The sequence below is a fragment of the Moschus berezovskii genome, chromosome 27 (assembly GCF_049115385.1).
Source record: "Moschus berezovskii isolate FMDL1 chromosome 27, NW_MosBer_1.0, whole genome shotgun sequence".
Lineage (NCBI taxonomy): Eukaryota > Metazoa > Chordata > Mammalia > Artiodactyla > Moschidae > Moschus > Moschus berezovskii.
Window position 1 is genome coordinate 32696324 of NC_142486.1, and position 16605 is coordinate 32712928.

Sequence of the window (16605 nt, forward strand, 5' to 3'; positions counted from 1 at the left end):
CAGAAGACATTTGAGAAAAAGGGGAGCGGGAGGAGGGAGACAGTTCTTTGGGGGAGAAGCCTAAAGGGAAAAGCAAGTATTTGAAAGTGCATGGACAAACTTTCTTGCAGCCCAGTGGTTAAGACTGCTTCTAATGCAGGAGACGTGGGTTGGATCTCTAGGTTGGAAGATCCCCTGGTGAAGGAAATGGCAACCCACTCCAGTATTCTTGCCTGGGAAATTCCATGGACAAAGGAGCCTGGCGGGCTATAGTCCATGGGATCGCAAAGAGCCAGACATTAAAAAGAAAAAAAGAGATATGACTAAGCAACTGAACAACAACATTATATATATATATATATATATATATATATATATATATATATATATAATATATATAAAATTTAAATGCCTTATAAAATAGGACTTCCCAGGTGACACAGTGGTAAAGAATCTGCCTGCCAGTGTAGAAGATACATGAAACATGAGTTTCATCCATGGGTCGGGAAGATCCCCTGGAGGAGGAAATGGTGACCCACTCCAGTATTCTTGCCTGGGAAACCCCATGGACAGAGGAGCCTGGCGGGCTACAATCCATGGGGTCACAGGGAGTCAGACACGACTGAACACCCATGCATGCACATATCTCTTTTAAAGTCGTCACTATGAGTAGTTATAGCCTCTGATCTCATTTTGTCACCTGTGAACAGATCAAAAGCAGTGGGATGGTCGCGCCCACCTCGCCTGATTGAAGGGTGCTGCAGACACCTGGATCAGAAGGAGACTGTCTTCCTCTGTTTGCACACGTGGCAGTTCCATGGAGTCCACAAAGTCCATACGAGCAGGGACACTGTGAGGGGTGATGCCCTGGTACAAGGCCGGATGCCCTCAGCCCCCAGGGCATGTGGGGCCTTCCTTCCTTAGGGGGCTCCCCCTGAGGCAGAAGGCACCACCTTTCTGCAAGGACGTCCAGCCAGACAGTTGGACCAGAATCCCTCTGTTGCTCTTGACCCTCAAGCCCTCCTCGCTGGGAAGACAGGGAGAGTCTGGGAGCCAGGCAACCAGACTGGGACACAGGCAGCTCCCACAGCCACCAGGAGAGAGCCAAGCTGTCCCAAATCAGGGCTTCTGACCGAGCAAGCCATGCTCCGCTGAAAAACACCAGCCAACCTGGCAGTTCTCTATGTAGACAGCAAAGCTGCCAGGTCCCTTCCAGGCTCGCCACGGCCAGGGCCCGACGCCAGCTCAGCTAAGCAGCAACTCCCAGGATAGAGCAGTGGGGCAGAGACCGAGGAAAACCCAAGCTAAAGCTCACAGTGCTTCAACCTTGTTGACCGCCAAGTCATGAATTTTCCAATGAAGGGTAGGAAGCCATAGAGAAAATCCTTTCCCCAAAGACAGGACTGGAGCCAAAGTGGACTCTACTGTGTGTGTTGGGCTGGGTGGGTGGGTGGGAGTTGGGGCTGGAGGGGCCTGGGGAGGGAGGAGAGCAAGGGTCCCAGTCAACTGGCCGTAGAATATGGCAGAAGTGATGCTGTGTGACAGCCAAGGCTGGCTTATCAAAAGGACACGATTTCTCTCCGTGGTCTCGGTCTCCCCCTCCCAACCTCTCTTCCTGTTGGCATGATCACCCTTCAACCCAGCCTCCAGGCTGTGAGGAAGCCCCCACATGGAAGGAAGCCCCACTTCCTTCGAGGCACCGAGGCCCCCAGTCAGCAGTCATCATCAGGTGCCAGGCATACGAGAGACGGAGCCTTCAGATGACCCCAGCTGACCCGGAGCAGGACAGAGAGATGAGCAGTCCCTGCCAAGCCCTGCCCAAAAGACAGATGTTTAAGAGCAGAATAAACATCGGTGCTGTTTTAAGTCACTATGTTTTGGGGGTGGCTTGTGATGCGTTAGCTAGTCAGAAGAGTGTGCACCCCAAGTTTAGTAATCACAACATAAACACAGGACCTGCCCATGGGATTAAATGACAGATTTATATGTAGTGGAAAAAAACAAACAGGAAATGGAGGCAAAAAGGCGAATGTGGTCCAGGCCATGGCCCCGCCCCTTCTCCGTTAGTGTATCGTCAGCTCTTTCCCCGCGAAGGTCCAGTGCGTCTGGCCAGGCCTAGCTTTGGCTCGGCGAAAAGAGTCAGTGCAAACCAGTGAGTCCCAGAGAAAGAAGGCAGCTGCCAAGAATTTCCAGTGGTCGTGCATTGGGAAATGAACAGGCTGGATGATGCTCGCAGGTATCCCTGGAGCCGGTCCTGCTAGGAGAGCAGCGTGGAGACGTGCTCTCCCTGCAGGTCGCAGGGACCTGGGCAGGCGGATATGGGGCCGCCTCACCCATGGCCCCAGCCTTGGCCATGGCTGTCTGCAGTGTCCTTCGGGAAATGCCTCAGGGCTCCTGGGCATTCAGCAGAGGCCCCCGGGCGCCCGCCCACCTGCCAGAGCCACAGTGGCTGAGTGGGGCTGACATCTACCCGGGGAACCAAGGGGTTGGTCCGCAGAGCAGGCAGTGGGTCCTCTCCCCAGCTGGGTGGGGGCCGACCCTGAGTCACCGGGGCTGGGCACCACAATGCCACGTCCCACGGGACACAGGCCGAGAAAAGTCGTGTCCCCAAAGAACCAGGCGAGGGTCCAGCACGATCAGTGTCCTCGGAGAGCATGCTGTGGGAGGCTGGGAGGGGGGAGATGAAGCTTTAGGACAAGGCAGGTCAGCACACGGCCAGAGCGTGGTGGAGCCCGGGGATGAGAGGGGTGCGGGGATGGAGGAGGGCACATCCCAGGTAGGGGGTGCACAGAAACGAGAGGACGGTCATATGCACAGAAATCGGTAGAACGAGTTCCTCTGAAGACAGGGCCGGGCAACGGGGCAGCCCGAGGACTGAGAAAGCAGCCGGGCTAGCGGGGGCATCCTCAAAGGAAGACCTTCCAATGCTGAGGGCCGCGGGGAATGCACGCTGACCTGCCTGTCCTTCCGGGGGCCCCAGACTTGACCACAGGGAGGATCCTCAGGGCCCAAGTCCTCAGAGCCTTTAGAAGACACCCCAGCAGAGAAGGAGATGGGGTAGGGGGGCGGCAGACAGAACGCGGGTCCAGGAGCAGTCACCCAGCTCCTAGCCGCTGCCCTGCCCACCTTTTCCGTATACCGACTTCCTGGGACCCTGTCCCTGGAGCCCCCCGGGGCTCTCCCCTCCTAAGCTTACCTCAGTTCCCTTGTCCCAGCCACAGCCTGGATCATCTCAGAATGATTCGTGGGTCCAGCTGCTGCAGATGTTCCTGGACGCCAAAGGGGATGGTAGGTGTCCACATCCTGTGATGGGGGCGTGGCACACGGAGGCCAGGTCAGAGGATGGGGCTGGTCCGGAGTCCCCAACACAAGCTGCCTCCAAACTCCTCCTCCTACCCAGCTTAGTGTGGGGTCATGGGGACCCCAGAAGTCTAGTGACTGCCCCTTTTTAAACTTGATTCTGCTTCAAGGAGATAGTGAAGGACAGGGAAGCCTGGCGTGCTGCACTCCCTGAGGTCGCAAAGAGTCGGACACAACTGAGCGACAGAACCACACTGCTGAGAACTTGCTGTGTGACCTCAGGAAGGTTAGTTAACCTCTCTGTGCCTTATTCTTCACATCTGTATAATGAGCCTTACGAGAGCCACCCTGCTCCTCTCAGCAAGATATGAGTGATCACGTAGACAGCAGTGCTTTGAAAGATTATACAGTACAGTATTGGACAGTGGACATCATAGTGATGTAATAATAAATAAATCTGAATCATATGAAATTGACAGTTGTATAGGTCAATAGTGGAGGAGGGCACAGCAACCCACTCCAGTTTTCTTGCCTGGAGAATCCCCATGGACAGCGGAGCCTGGCGGGTTACAAAGAGTCGCAAAGAGTCACGCACAACTGAGCGACTAAGCACAGCACAGCACATAGGTCAACAGATAAAAGCGATTTCGTATCGTTCGGCTTACTATATTGAGTCTTTTCGTGTACCAGACACTGTCCTAAGTATCTTGATTAATTTAAACCCCACAAAACTGCTTGGGAGTAAATATTATTATCATTCCTATTTTACAGATGGAAAAACTGAGGCCAGGAAATTCCCTGGCAGTCCAGTGGATGGGACTCAGCGCTCTCACTCTTGAGGGCCTGTGTTCAATTCCTGGTCAGAGAACTAAGATCACCTAAGCTGAAGCAAAAAAAAAAAAAAGAGACTGAGGCCAGTGGGGTGAGATGTCTGTTGCCCAAGGTCACACACTGGAGAGGGGCAGAGTGGGATTTGAGCTCAGGTGAACCCCACGCTGACTCCCCCTCCACCTCGGCCAAGACTTACGCCAGTGTCTTCACCTGAGGGCACTTTCTCAGGCCAGCGGCAAGCTGCTGGGCTCCAGCAGCTGTGAACTTGTTGTACTGGATGCTGGGGAGAGAAAGCCATTGTGGATCCTGGCCCTGGGGACCATCCAGACCCAGATCAAGGCCAGCACCATGCTCTTGACAACCAGCCCTTCCCACGATGCCAGCAAGAGAGCCCCGGTCCTCCCAAGCCCGGCCCCCATGGCCCAGGATCCCACACTCACTCCAGCACCCGGAGGGACACCATGTCCGGAAGCACGCGCGCCAGGCTCTCAGCTCCCGCGTCACAGATGCAGTTGTTGTACAAGCTGTGGGAGACAGAGGTCAGGCCAGGGACCGGGGCTGCTGGGGGTCAGGGCCTAGCGGGAGACACACCAGCTGGGACTACAGACCCATTTGACAGAGGGGAAAACCGAGTAACTTCTCCATGGTTACTCAGTGAGCCTGGGGAAGCAGCAGGACTGCGTGGAGGGAGCTTCCTGCCAGAGACACCTCAAGTTCAAATCCCAGCTCTGCAGCTTGCTGCCTGACTTTTGGCAAGTTACTCAGCGTCCCTGTGACTCAGTTTATGCCTCCATAAAATGAGCATGTTAGAGTAATGGGGGGAGGAGTAAATAAGTTCATGTTGGTAAAACACCCAGAACAGGGCCCGACACGTGGAATGAACTACTTGTTAACCATGTTTATTATGTCTCCTGGGTGGGGTTGTGAGATTATATCAGCTACTGTAGTGCGCCCAGCATGGGGGATATAGCAGGGAAGAGCGAAACCCAGAGTCACTGGGCAGGCTTGGGTTTCTATAGGGTACTCAGTCACCATCAGCAGTGTCAGAAATAGAACCACGGGTGTTGCGGATGCCTCATTAACAAGAGTCCTTATAACAAGCCAGGTGCGGCCGCGGTTCTAATTTCAAGGCCGTGACTTTGCCTTGACCCGGCCTCAGGGCAGCACTGCAGGACTGCATGTAAAAGCAGCAAAGGGGACTCGGGCTAAACTCCGGGGACCCCTGATGTCATGAGTTGGCTCGTACCAGGGCAGGAACGAGGAGAGGTTTTGCAATCTCTTCCTGGGATGGACCTTAGAACCCAGGGGGGCCCTTCCTCCCCCCCACAGGGAGAGGATTCTTCCCATATTTCACTGATGCCAAGATGTACGTGTTCACATTTGAAATTCACTGAGATTAGGATGTGTCTGATAATCAAAGGATGTCATCGTTTAGTTAACATTGTTTAGTTAACTAAACATCGTTTAGTTTTAGTTAACAGCGTTTTGACCTCTTAATGATGTCTTACCAATGGAAGGCATCTTAAAGTCCTTAAAATATGAGGCTTCTTTTTTTCATTTTTTGGCCGTGCCGTGCAGCTTGCAGGATCTCAGTTCCCCAGTCAGGGATAGAACCTGGGCCGCAGCAGTGAAAGCCCAGAATCCTAACCACTCGGCCACCAGGGAACTCCCAATATGAGGTTTTTTAAAGTGTCAGTCAGGTCATATATCACCCCCACCAGCCCCACCTGCTTCTCCATTCACACTGGAAAACCCCCAGTCTCCCTCCTGACCCTACAAAGGTAGCCCTGTATGGTCTGGCCTCCCCTGAACTCTTTCGCCTCATCTCCCACTCTGGCCCTAGTTCCTTATATCCAGCCACAGGGGCCCACCACTCTTCTGGCTCTGAAGGACCCAACCTCTTTCCCACCTCAGGCCCTTTGCATCTGCTATTCCCTCTTCCTGGAATGCTTTTCCCTGACAGCATCCCAGAAGGGGCAGGGTCACCTCCTCAGAACTCTCCTGACCTCCCTGGTGAATTCAATCTTCCCTATTGTCCTCTCCCTGGCCTTTGTTAGTTTCCTCCTTCCCAGCATGAATCAGCGTTTTAAATACTTTGTTTACTCATTTGCTCATTATGCAAGGAATTCAAAAGTAAGACCCACGCTGGTTTTGTTCATAGCTGTGTCTCTAGTTCCTAGCACAGGTTCTGGCCCACGGTTGATAGTAAAGAATCTTAGACGCCCTCACAACTCTAGGCAGTGCCAACATTGACTATACAAGCTGCACAACACACAACCTATGCAGTGGCATGCAGGGACCTTGGCTGGAAGGTTAATGGACTGGAAGGACCATCAGCCCCAGGTACCACCAGGGGCCAGTCTGTGAGTGAAAGTCGTTCACTCGTGTCCGACTCTTTGCGACCCCATGGACTGTACAGTCCATGGAATTCTCCAGGCCAGAATACTAGAGTGGGTAGTCTTTCCCTTCTCCAAGGGATCTTCCCAACTCAGGGGTCGAACCCAGGTCTCCCGCACTGCAGGCGGATTCTTTACCAGCAGAACCACAAGGGAGGTCCGCTGGAAGTAATCAAAAGCAAGATGTGCTATTCCAAGTATCACCAGAAGGTGGCAGTGTAGGCACGGACCAGTGTCTGAGTGACAAGAGCCAGCCAAGGCTGCCTGCGCATGGTCAGCCTTCTAGAAATCACTAACCCTGGACTCCAGAAGAGGCTCAGTCCTGCCATCCCCTGGGGAAGCAGGTCCAATATTTATTAAGCACCAGAGTCAGGCACTGCACCAAGCGTTTTCTGTAGGCCATAAAGATGGTACCCATTTTCCAGATGAGGAAAGAGACATGGGATGAGAAAACGACTTGTCCAGAATTTGCCCTTCCTCCAGGGGCTGCTAACCCTCTTGTCCAGGGTGGTGGCATCGCCCATCTCCAGTGGGGTGTGTTCATGTTGAGTTTTAGGTCGGTGCCCCCCACTCTCCACCCCCACCAAACTGGGCAACACCAACCCAACAGAACAGCCTGTAGCGACTGCTTTGCAGGGACCTCGCAGCCGGTAACCAAGGGGGCTCTCTGCCCACCCCCAGCCCACCAGCTCAGCATCTAACAGATGGGGAGCCCACTCACCTCAGCCTGAGGAGGGACGCGGCCAGCGTGGGCAGAGCCTCGGCCAGCTTGCAGGCACCCACATCGGTGATGTTGTTCTGGGACAAGCTGCAGGGGTACACCGAGGGGGAAGGCTCAGGGCCAAACCTGAACGCCCCTACCCACCAGCGCTCATGCCCCAGGCTCACACAGAACTGGGGACCTCCGCTTCCTCACAGGGCGACCCAGGGCAGCAAATGCAGGACAGTCCACCTGGATGGGAGCCGTGGTGCTGAACTGTGTGAGGGGCATTATGGGTAAACTGGACCAGTAGAAGGATGCAGTCACATGCTGAGGCTGAGCGGGATGATGGGGTGAGATGCAGGTGAGAGCGACTGCACTCCTCCCACACCTGTTTTATGAGTTTATAGCATCCCTTCTTCTCCCTCTGGACCACTTTTCAGGACTGTCATTACATAAGAGTTCATATTATTTGTCTGAGCTCCTCGAGGTGAGGGGTCGGGTCTGTTTTGTTCATTACTGTAAACGTGTGCCCAGAGCCGTGCAAAGTATATTGGAGGTGCTCAGAAAATACTTAAGTGGGGAAAAAAGGAAGGAAAGGAAGGAGATGGAGATGCAGGGAGGAATCAGGGAAGGAAGATGGGAGTGAAATCTAGCTTACTCACATTATTTCCTTAAACACTCTAAATGACTTAAGAAGTCTCAGGGTCCCTCCATCAAGGAAATCCCTAATTGGTTCTGGTGAATTCTGTGGCTTCCCTGATCACAGTAGACTGTGCATGAATTTTAACGATCTCTCTAGGTTCAGTAAAAAAATCATGCTGACCCTCCTGCCTCATATCCATCTCCCACTCCCCCAAACCCAGAACAGTTTTTTTTTTTTTAATCAAAATTCACTGTCTTACTCACAGTGTTTTATGGATAAATCCTAACCTAGCTCTCGCCCTCCGTCTAACTTTCTCTCATGAGACATGGCTTACGTTCGTTACTGCACACTTCACAATTATGATGCTTGTTTGTTGGTTTATCGTGTCCCCTCCCTAGAAGATCCCTGAGGTCAGGGACTTTGCTTACTTAAAGCTGGGTCTCCAGGGCCTTGAACTCTGTCCGTACATAAAAGGTGCTTCTTACATATTTGTTGATTAAATGAATAAATGATTAACAGATGGCTGATTAAAGAAATGACTGGGTGGATGGGTGGATGACTAAACAGACGCATGACTGAACGGATGAAGGAATGAAAGAAAAGGCAGAACTTTGGGGACAAATGCACAGGAAGGGCAAGTCCAACCCACTCACTTGAGTGTCTCCAGGGCCTTCAGCTGAGGGAAGGTGGCCGAGAGCTGGGCAACACCCTCGTCCCCAATCTTGTTCTCACTCAGCGAGTCCAGGCTGCAGGTAGAATCAGATGGGGGGCATCAGCCAGCACCCCAGAGGCCACCTGACCCTCCAACCCAGCAGCAGCCTCCTCCGATCCCCCTACTCCCTGGACACACCATGGCCAGATGCAGCTGAGCTCTGAGAATACGAGAGCAAGTCTTCATCGCCTGGGAGCACCAGGTGGCCAATCAGGGGACAAGGCTCTGACTCCCCATGGACCTGAGTCTCTGTTTCCCTTCCTGGGAACCCCATGAGCTGGGGCAACTGTGATCACGTTCCTCACCCCTACATCCCCCGTGGGGTTGCTGGGAGCAACAGAAGAGGGCAAAAGGGTCTCAAAGGCCACAAAAGGATTCAACTCCTTTTTACTGTTTCCATCTCTCGTCCCTTCCCTGCAGTGGGGACATCCGGCCATTCACACCAGCCACACTAAGGAAGCAGGGAGCAAGGGACAAACAGGGCCAGGGTCTGGAGAAATTCCAGGGTTTATACTCACTCCAGATGCTGAAGGGAAGTAAAAGCCTCGAGGATCTTCACCAGTTTAGGAAAAGCCTGTGGGCCCAAGACAGGGCCTAGCCTAGGAGGCAAAGAGCAGAGTCAAGGGCCCTGAAACAGCCACGGCCCCGCTACTCAACCCCACAGCAGGCAGGCCCACCTGAGGCCTTACCTCCGCCCTGCCCCACCTGGGGGGACCCCAATCCTTTCTACTTCAGGCAGATTTCACAAAATCCACTCGAGAGGCCTGCTGGGCTCCCGGCGGGGGGCTCCCCAGCCTTCATCTCTGCGAGGAGCCAGGTCTCACGCCTGCCATCATCCATGTGTGCCCTTCTCCCACCCTGGCCTGGGGAAATGGTTCCCAAATGCTGGCCTGAGGACCCAGCTCCAGCCCTGAGAAAGACAGCTTACATATTTTCCATTGCTATTTCATAACAAACAGAACCACTTCTTGGGCACTTTTTATATGCCAAGAACATGCCAGGTTCATCACTCAGATCTCATGTAAAATGGCTCTGAACTAGGATCCCTTCTTAGTCCCATTTTACAGATGGGGAAACCAAGGCACAGAGAGATTAACTAACTCACGTAAGGCCACACAGTCTGGATGGACATTTAGAACAGACTTCAAAGGAACGAGAAAAATAAAAACAACAAAGGGCTCTCTCTTTTTTTCAATATGGTTAAATTACTCAAGGTAAAGAACCATCTTTTATTCTGAAATTATATCCTTTGAACTTTTTTTGACATTATAATGTTTCATTTTTTATAAAATTATGGTACCATCAGTGGTTATTTCATTTGTTTGAATGAACATACCTGATATAAATTAAAAGATGTTAACTGCACAGAGTCACTGAAATTCACTTTGAAATATTCTCAATCTTTGAAACCCCAAAGTCTGGGAATCATCAGTCTTAATGAAAGGTCACGAGATGGGGATCAGAAATCTGACTTGAATCTGGGCAGGCTTCGAAGTTGGCTCAGATGATAAAGAATATGCCTGCAATGCAGGAGACCTGGGTTCCATCCCTGGGTCAGGAAGATCCCCTGGAGAAGGAAATGGCAACCCACTCCAGTATTCTTGCCTGGAGAATTCCACAGACAGAGGAGCCTGGTGGGCTATAGTCCACGGGGTCGCAAAGAGTTGGAGATGACTGAGCGACTAACACTTTTCACTTAGCTTCTCTGGGGCCTTTTGGACAAATCCCTTCACCTCTGAGTCTCAGTCTTCTCAAATTTAGTCCCAGTTTTAGAAGGTTTTTAAAAAGATTAAGGAATTCATTTACTAAATATTGATTGCTTGCCTATCGGGTGCCAGACCCATCAAACCTGTCAATGCAGATCTCCGTGAACAAAACAGACAAAAATCAAAGACTCGTGGAGCTAACATACCAAGGGGCAAGATGGATAATCAGAGAAACTGGTAAACTGTCTAGTTCGGGAGATTATAAGTGATACAGAGAAAAGGCCAGCGCGAGCTGGGCAGAATCGACCTTTCAAATATGGGGGACAGAAAAGGTCTCTCTCAGGGATTTCCACAGTGGTCCAGTGGTTAAGACTGCACCTTGCAATGCAGGGGATACAGGTTCAGTCCCTGGTGGGGGAATCTAAGATCCCACACACCACGGAGAAACAAAGCCTGCGTGCCACAATTAGAGAGTTCATACACCGCAAGGAAAAAAATCCCGCATGAAGCAACAAAGATCCTTCAGGCTGCAACTGAGATCTAGGAAAGCCAAATATAATAAATAAATGAAATTTTTTAAAGTTTTTTTTTTTTTTAGAAAGAAAAGATCTCTCTTGCTGAAAACCAGAAGAAAGTGTGGGCATGGGCCATGCAGACACCTGGGGAAAAGAGTCCTGGGCAGAAGGCACAGCCAGTGCAAAGGCCCAGGGGTCAGACCAGACCTAGTGAGGTTGAAAACCATCAAGAGGATGCTCGTGGCTGCAGAGTGCAGGAGCAAGGCTGAAGAGGTAAAGGGGGGCTGAATCGGGAGAAGCGTACACCAGCACAGCCCCTGCTGGGTTCCGAGTGGCTGAGCGGCCTCATCCATAGGCAGGTGAGATCAACAGGGCACTGGACAGGGTAGCTGCCAGTCACACGCCCAAAATAGTCCCTTCCTTCCTTCCTGCTTTCCTCAGAACTTCTTAGGGCTTCTGGCCCGCAGGTGGCTACCTCCGGGTTTTGGACTGTGTTCCACCCCACGGCTGCTGCTCCCCAGAGCACAGTTCCAACCTCGAGCTAGGGGCTTTTGAAGCTGAAAATAATTCAGAGCCAGAATGGGTCCTTGGTACTTGTTTTCATGTGTTTCCTCTTTTCAGCAACACTTTTTTTTTTTTAACCTCTGCACAAATTTGGCATCTTGTCTCTCTCTGTTCAAAAGAAGAAATGCTTGGCTTTTTCCGGAGGGCCAGGGGAGCAATGATCAGAGGGAATAGGCAGATTGTGGGTGCCCTGTCGAGGACCCTGGACAAGTTACTTAATCTCACTAGGCCTCAGTTTCCTCATCTGTAAAATGGGGGCAATAATGACTATCTCCCAGCTCTTAAAATTAATGAGATTATATACAAAAGGCACTGAGTACACTGTAGGTGCTTAATAATTCCTTCCTAATCGTCAGATGATTTAAAATCCCTAACAAGGTCCAACTATGAATTTAGCTTTTTCCTGCACTGGAGCAAGAGAAAGCCGGGCTGATCTGACATTTGTGACTTTGGACAACCTCTAGGCCTCAGTGTTTGCTTCTGTACAATGGGGAGATAATAACAATTTCTCCACCCAGCATGGTTCATTCCCATTCCTTTGCCTAGCTTCAGTGCTTCAATCACCTCCTCCAGGAAGCCCCCTAAGTCTGCATTCTCATAGCCCTTGAGTTTCTACCCACTAACCACAGCAGCAGGTGGTAATTTTACACCGGACAGCAAGCTGATTGAGAACAGTGGCCTCGGCCATAGGAGTAGATCTGTTGAATGAGTGGATGTGGATGAGCATCTTCACCAGCAAATGGGCTGGTTAGCTTTACCTGTGAGACCCTCCAGGACTAGCCTGGATTGGCCATGCCCCAGCTGCTGAAAGCTGGTTTCCAGAGTGGCGGGGTGGCGGGGGGGGGGGGGGGGGGGGGGCGGCGGGTGGGACGAGAGGATAAGAATAATTCTGAGGGTCTATCTGCATTCTGGTGGCACCAGCCCAGTTAATGCTGGAGGAGAAGCCTCGTGGGAACCCGAGATAATCCACCCCTTGGCTTACGCAAACTCCAACTTCTTTAAGTCTCGGACAGCAGGGAGCTCCCCAGCTGCTGCTTCAGAGGAGCTTCTTGTCCTGGAGAGAATGGGCAACGTTAGTGGAGAGCTGGCACCGTGCCGTCACTGAGCCCCTTCCTTTGTATCTTAGTGCCCCAGTGCCCAGAATTCCCTGGAAGGACAGCCTTCCTCAGGCTTCTATTGTCCCCTTGTTAAAAAGAAAAGCACCTCCGAAAAGGATATTGTTAAGGCATCACTGTGCGTTTCACACAAAAGAGCCTTAGAGGAGGCATTACCCACACCCACCCCAGACAGAGTACAGAAAGTGCTCAGAGAATGCATGATGAAGCAACGAGGGAGTGACAGCTGTCCTGCGGTCACGTCTCCTCTGCCATCTCAACCTTAGACCTCTGCCCTCTATAAAATGGGGATACTGGTCCTGGCTGCCTTGAAAGGTGGCCCTGGTGTCACTTGTGTGACTGGATGAACACTTAGTAGGAGAGAATATCCCCTTGGCTTTATTTATTTTTGTAAAACATTTTGGTTGCACCTCACAGCATGTGGGGCCTTAGTTCCCTGGCCAAGGATCAAACCCATGACCCCTGCATTGGAAGGCAGAGTCTTAACCACCAGACCACCAAGGAAGTCCCTGAGGGTGTGTCCTTAGATTTAGCTGGGAAAGAAGTGGGTCTATGATGGCAAGTTCTGAAGTGGACACAGTGATAGATCCTGGGGTTTCTGCCTCGGTGGCGACCGCAGTGAGAGATTCTAGATGGTCATTTCCCAGGGATGGAGAGGGGCATGGGAGGTTCCCCCAAAAGAGGAGGCACTGGAAATGCTCATGATGAACTTAATACTAAGTCCTATGCGGCCTGGACCACCTCCCATGCCCCCTCCCCCTCACCTCTGGATCTGCACGAGATTGCCGAGGTCTTCCACATCTTTCATGGAGTTGGCCTTGAAAGGCTCAATGGTGAACTTCTCCTCCACTGCCCGGAGTAGCTTGGCCTCCCCACGCTGCTGCAGGGACTCCCACAGTTCCACAGTGTCACTCAATGCAGCCCTGTGAAGGAAGGGCCTCAGACCCAGGCTAGACCATAATGGGGGAGGGGGGGCAGCTCCATGAAGGGGACCTCCTACCTATTCAGATACTTTCCTTCCTCAACACAACCCCTACTTCCTCTAGAAAGTCTTGCATGACCAGTCAAGCCCTTATCAATTCTTCTGTTTACTCAACTCTCTCAATGGTTTTATTTCCCTTTTTGCTCTGGCTACCAGGAAGTTCAGTGGAAAATTCTCACTTGAATGACAATGTTGTAGACCTTACAGAATGGGTAAATTATACTTAGGGAGAAGGTGGAAGAGATTCTCTGGTGATTAAATGATCAAACAGATCACTGAAGGATTTAGATTCCTTGATTTAAGGAATTTATACTGCATCCTGAGGGAGGTAGGGCGCCTCTGAAAGATTGGAAGCAAGGATGGAATATGATCAGATGCAATTTCTAGGGAGATTGTGCTGATGATGGAATATAATGTGGAGTGGAACAGGAGAATGGAGGCAGAGAGGTTGAGGGAGGCTCTGGCCTTAATCCCACCATGAAAAAATGGTGACTTGATGGGGTTTCCATCTCCAAGGGATGAAGAGAAGAAAATGAATTCAAACCCAGATCAGTCTTAGATTCTAGACATGGCCCAGTGCCTGGCTTAAGGCCAGTCTTCACATTCTGGTAGAAAGAATGATGCTGTCCTTCCCTGGCTGTGTGACCTCGGGCAAGTTACTGTCCCTCTCTGAGCTTCAGTTTCAAAAGGATGGCATCACTTCTGCCCTCATCTGGCTGCCATTCATTCTAAATGAGACCCCCCCAAGGAGTCAGCACTGGGCTCAGCACCAAGACACACTGTAGGCGCCCAAGGCCAAGAAGCCCCCTCTCCTGTCCCTGACCCTCACCTGAAACGGGTGACACAGCTGAGTCCCACAAGGCTCCCCAGTCCGGAGGGGTTGACGCCAGTGCTGCGGAGGTCCAGGGAGAAGTCTCGGCCCGCCGCCTCCAGGGCGCTGCCCAGCACGTGGGTGTCGGGAGGTGTGAGCCGCGTGCCCAGGAAGGAGAGGCGGGCCGGGAGCCCCTGCAGCACGTGCTGCCAAAGCCCGGGGTCCAGTGCCTCGTGGGCACAGTGCAGCAGCTCCAGCAGCCGCCCCGCCTGCAGAGTCCCGGGCTGCAGCCGCTTCAGGTACCTCGTGAGCACCTTCTGCTTCCTGCCCACCGATGTGGAGGCCGCCGGCCCTGCCAGGGCACCCAGGCAGCTGGTGCAAGGCTGGAAGACCAGTCCGACCAAGAAGCGCGGTACACCCTCCAGCCAGTTGTCATAGGGCCTCTTCTTCCTTGGGGTCAAGGCCAGATACTGTGGCAGCTCCTTGTCCTTGATTTCGCCGCTCAGAGCCAGCCACACGGCCCCCAGGAAGCACTGCAGGAGGAAGCTGGAGAAGGCCAGCTCGGTCTCCAGGGCCCCCGGGGTGGGCCGCAACCAGCCTTGGGACACAGCCCAGGCCCTCGCCTCTGCCGACAGGAAGCAGCCCTCCTTTAGGCCGCTCTGGTGTGCACGGCCCAGTTCCCAGGCCAGCCTGGCCAGTCCCGCCAGGGCCCCTGGAGGGCCGTCGCGGGCTGCTGGGCCTAGCAGGCCCACGTAGAGGCCTGTGAGCGTGGAGGGCAGCTGGGCTTCATCACTCTGCTGCAGAAGGGCCTCCGCAAGCTGGCACATGGCCCGGCACACAGTGGGGCTGTGGCTGTGGCTCAGGAGGAACGGCTGGGCCCGCAGGAGCGCCAGGGCCCTCTCTTGGTGCTCAGCGGTCCCCTCCAACTCAAAGTAACGCTTCACGTAGGTCTCAGCCTGCTGGGCCGAGAAGCCAGCCACCTCAAACAGGGCGTCCGCCTTGCTCAGGCTCTGGGCCAGGCGGCCCCGGGGCCGGGCCGTGAGCAGCAGGGTGCAGCCCCGCAGCAGCTTGCGCTGGAGGAGGCCCGCCAGCAGCCCCCGGAGGGAGCGGGGCTCTGCCGACCCAGGGCCCCCCGCGCTGTGCAGGGAGCCGTCGTGGGCTTCCAGCTCCTCGAAGGCATCCAGGATGAGCAGGATGCGGTTGGGCCTCCTCGCGATGTAACTGAAGACCTCGTCGTCCACTGGCAGTGGCTGCGGGCCCAGGGAGGACAGCAGATCCTGCAGGCGGTAGGAGGTTCCCGGACGATCCAAACGGTGGCAGGGGACACAGAAGACAAAGTCGTACTGTGGCAGCTGGCCGCAGGCCCAGGCGCTGCTCACGGTCCGGGCCCAGTGACTCTTCCCGTGTCCCGCTTTGCCCAGCACAGCGATCACCCGTGTCTCTCGGGGCTGCCCACGGTCGCTGGCAGCCAGCAGCACCTCGGCCAGACCCCCTCGGGCCGGGTGCCGCTCTGCCCAGTCCAGGGTGGCCAGCTCTCTCTCCTGGCTCTTCCCGCTGCTCTTCTCCAGCCTCACCCTCACCAGGTCCATCTCCACCAGGGTGCCTTCTGGGCCGGCGGGCTGGGCCTGGTATTTGTCCCGTAGCGACTGGTAGAAATGCTCCACGCTCTCTGCTCAGGTCAAAGGGTGTGTGGGTTGGGGGGAGGAGAGGATGCTCGTGGCAGGACTGGCCACTGTGAGGCCAGGCTGGCCCCCGTCACTAGCTTCTTCATCCATTCATCTCAGCCTTCCCTAAGTGCTTTCTTGATTAGCGGCCTCACCCAGCTACCCACACACTCATTTATTCCTTCTTACACCCAGGCATACCCTCATCTCACTTGATTATCTGTCCACTCCATTTACTCGCTAGCCTTCATTGTTTTTTAACTTTTTATTTTATATTGGGATATAGCCGATCAACGATATTGCAATAGTTTCAGGTGCCCTGCAAAGCAACTCAGCCAGACATGTACATGGACCCATTCTCCGCCAGACTCCCCTCCGACTGAGGTTGTCACATAACATTGAGCGAGACCCTGTGCCAGACAGCAGGATCTTGTTGCTAACATTCTTTTATTTGCTCACCATAGGGAGGCCATGGGGGGAGGGGTGTTAAGAGCTAAGATGGTAGAATCCATGAGTCTGGGTCAACGTTTTACTGCTCTCTTGAGCATGTGAGGTGCCCCACTATGCTTCGGTTTCCTCCCCTGTAAAGTGGGGATCATACTGGGGTTGTTGGCCACTTGACTACATCTCATCGGCCTGTAAGTTTAAGTGTATCTGGGACAGAGTCCAGCTCAGCCGTCTGGC

The 16605-nt window shown here is 53.3% G+C and overlaps 1 protein-coding gene across 5 annotated transcripts in view; it reads right to left on the minus strand.

Moving 5' to 3' along the window:
- Window positions 1-1942: 1942 nt before the first annotated feature.
- The window catches only part of CIITA (class II major histocompatibility complex transactivator), a 54776-nt gene continuing 40113 nt past the window's right edge, over window positions 1943-16605 (minus strand). For all 5 annotated transcript variants that reach the window (XM_088833240.1, XM_088833241.1, XM_055409488.2 and 2 more), the window contains 10 exons: window positions 14276-15926; window positions 13229-13387; window positions 12332-12403; window positions 9083-9163; window positions 8506-8598; window positions 7228-7314; window positions 4551-4634; window positions 4307-4390; window positions 3176-3282; window positions 1943-2646 (listed from right to left, as the gene is read on the minus strand). In XM_088833240.1, coding sequence (XP_088689366.1) covers window positions 3207-3282; window positions 4307-4390; window positions 4551-4634; window positions 7228-7314; window positions 8506-8598; window positions 9083-9163; window positions 12332-12403; window positions 13229-13387; window positions 14276-15926 — 2387 coding nt within the window. In that variant the 3' untranslated portion in view covers window positions 1943-2646; window positions 3176-3206. The remainder of the gene's footprint in view (window positions 2647-3175; window positions 3283-4306; window positions 4391-4550; window positions 4635-7227; window positions 7315-8505; window positions 8599-9082; window positions 9164-12331; window positions 12404-13228; window positions 13388-14275; window positions 15927-16605) is intronic.